Genomic DNA, 2500 nt, shown 5'->3' with positions numbered 1-2500 from the left:
TTCAAAATCCACAGCCGATGGCTTCAACCTGGTAGCAGCGACTTTTCACTTCTGAGCGTGGATATGCGACAGATGCACTCATCTGGCAGACGTTAAAATGAACAGCTTCACCAGGTTCTCAAAGAATGTGATTTTTGTATGAATCGAGAATTCTACCAGTGTCCAGACTGTCGTGAACTGCTAGGAAAAAGGCTCTTGCATAAATTCTGTTCATAGAGTCTTTTTAAAGAGTGTTTTCTATTCTCTTTTTTTTTAAATAAAACTGCGTAACAACGTTATTTTAAGTAATTTTCAGGTAATTTAAGTTTTTGGCCTCGAATTTTCCCTGAACAGAAAAATAAATAAATAAATAAATAAATAAAAAGGTGCTCGGATGGAGGACACTATATATTACGGTACGATCGTTGATCATAGCCACATGGCTAAACATCGTTTTCACGCTGTATAATTTTTCGTCCTTGTTTCGCAACTCCGTGCTTGACAAATTCATCATCATCATCATTATATTTTTTATTTATCTACGGATTTTTTACAGTAGCTTGATGTAGCTGCTTAATCTCCGAGCAGTTATCCTCCCAACTACAGTATGATACACCCCAAAGAACAGACCACATCACCGGCAGCTCCTTGCCCTACTCTTTGCGAACAGTGTGTGTGAGCTCTTTTACATTAATTGAAGGGTCGTTAGACGGGGGTTACGGTTTATCGTCCTTATCCGAGAAGACAAGAGAGTCTACTATTTGCAGATGCCGTTACAAGGCAGTTACAAGGCAGACATGAACTCGGAAATGGCCCATTGGGTTGGGAGGAAATGAGCCGTTTAAGGACCGCAGTGGGAAGAAAAAGGAAGCAAATGAGATTGATGATGTGGTGACGACAAGAATTACGTAATGGAGGACGATGTTGATGATGATACTGATGATGATGATGGTCAGAGGAACAAAACTCTGCTTGGAAGCAAGGTTAAATTTATGCATTATATGACCTGTTTTCTTCGAATGTGACTTCGAGACGGGTGCAGCTGAATATTGTTCACTTGGCATATCAGCTCCGCGGAAATCGTTTTGCAAATTATAAGTTTTCATAGAAAATTCGAAGTTGCAAGTGAACGAGCATTTTCAGCCGTTTATTTTTATTTGAATCGGCCACTTCGCGAGTCCACTTTTTGGACCCGCAATTGCAATTGCACCACTTGCAATCAGTTGCACCACCGATGCGATTGTCGACAGCAACGAAAGAGCCCCATTCCAAAGAACAGACCACATCACCGGCAGCTCCTTGCCCTACTCTTTGCGAACAGTGTGTGTGAGCTCTTTTACATTAATTGAAGTGTCGTTAGACGGGGGTTACGGTTTATCGTCCTTATCCGAGAAGACAAGAGAGTCTACTATTTGCAGATGTCGTTACAAAGGCAGCAATTTCTCATCAGTTGTTTTAATACCATGAGTGTTGGTCCGGCCGGAGTCGAACTCACGACGTCTCGCATGGCAACCTGGTGCTTGCTCGACCAACTGAGCCACCGGTGCGCTGATTGTTTTCCAATGTAACGCACTAACGCAGTGAACCCCATCCTAACAAAGCAAAAAACTGTAAACCGAAGGAAATACTGTGTACAATCCAATTTGATCATGAAAGAAAATTAATGTTTTGTATCCGAAATACCCAACTTCAGAATCGCTAACAGTATTTCCCTGGCACCGCCATCTTGAATAGCTGGACGTACAGTATTTCATTCATCTCATTATGCGTTTCGGGACAAAGCCCATAGAGAGTGAACAGTATCAAAACAATAGGACATGGAAAACATAGGACCAGGGAAAACGGGATCATCGACCGCGACACTAGTTCCCATTGGAACAAGTTTTAATCAACTTGCCTCGTTATGGGAGAACTTTTGTCGCAAACAATATTACGACACATATTGGAAGAAATTGTTTCTAGGGTAGCACCGCGTTGAGAAACTCGGAGACCATTGATCCGGTAAATGTGATTATTATGTTGATTTACCATTCACAATCAAAAATCCTTTGGTTCCCGTTTTATTTAAAGTGGTACTACGACCGAAAAAAGATTTCTTTTTTTTCTTTGGATTTCAAAACTATGTTAACTAAACACTAAATGATCCAAGTTTTAAGTTCTGATTTAAAAAAAAACACCTGTTTATTTTAACTGCAATTTTCTTATTTATTGGTCCGCCATTACTAACTTTAAAATCTTGAGAGAGCTGGGTCGAGGAGAAAATGACGTCAAAGACTCACTAGTTTAAGAATGCAATGCGTGTGTACGCGGCTGAATTAATATGCAGCACGGGAGTTTCGGGCTTTCAGACTTTTAAACCCGTGTTTTGCATATATAATAAATTGCGTTTACACGCTGAAATTTTAAGCTAGTGAGTAAATGACGTCTTTTTCTCTAGATCCAACCCTCTGATGCCCAATCGGTCAGTTTTGAACGTGAGTAATGGCGGACCGTGAAATCCAAAACTTACACTCAAAATAAA

At 40.4% G+C, this 2500-nt stretch overlaps 1 protein-coding gene across 1 annotated transcript in view; it reads left to right on the top strand.

Moving 5' to 3' along the window:
• Nucleotides 1–388, top strand: part of LOC137973323 (PAT complex subunit Asterix-like) — a 4205-nt gene extending 3817 nt beyond the window's left edge. The window contains exon 3 of the mRNA XM_068820111.1: nucleotides 1–388. This exon is cut by the window's left edge and continues 32 nt beyond it. Within this exon, the coding sequence (XP_068676212.1) occupies nucleotides 1–35 (35 nt within the window). The 3' untranslated portion in view covers nucleotides 36–388.
• Nucleotides 389–2500: the final 2112 nt, after the last annotated feature.

Source organism: Montipora foliosa, chromosome 10, assembly GCF_036669935.1.
Source record: "Montipora foliosa isolate CH-2021 chromosome 10, ASM3666993v2, whole genome shotgun sequence".
NCBI lineage: Eukaryota > Metazoa > Cnidaria > Anthozoa > Scleractinia > Acroporidae > Montipora > Montipora foliosa.
The sequence above is the reverse complement of the archived record's forward strand: the minus strand, read 5'-3'. Positions and strand labels throughout refer to the sequence as shown.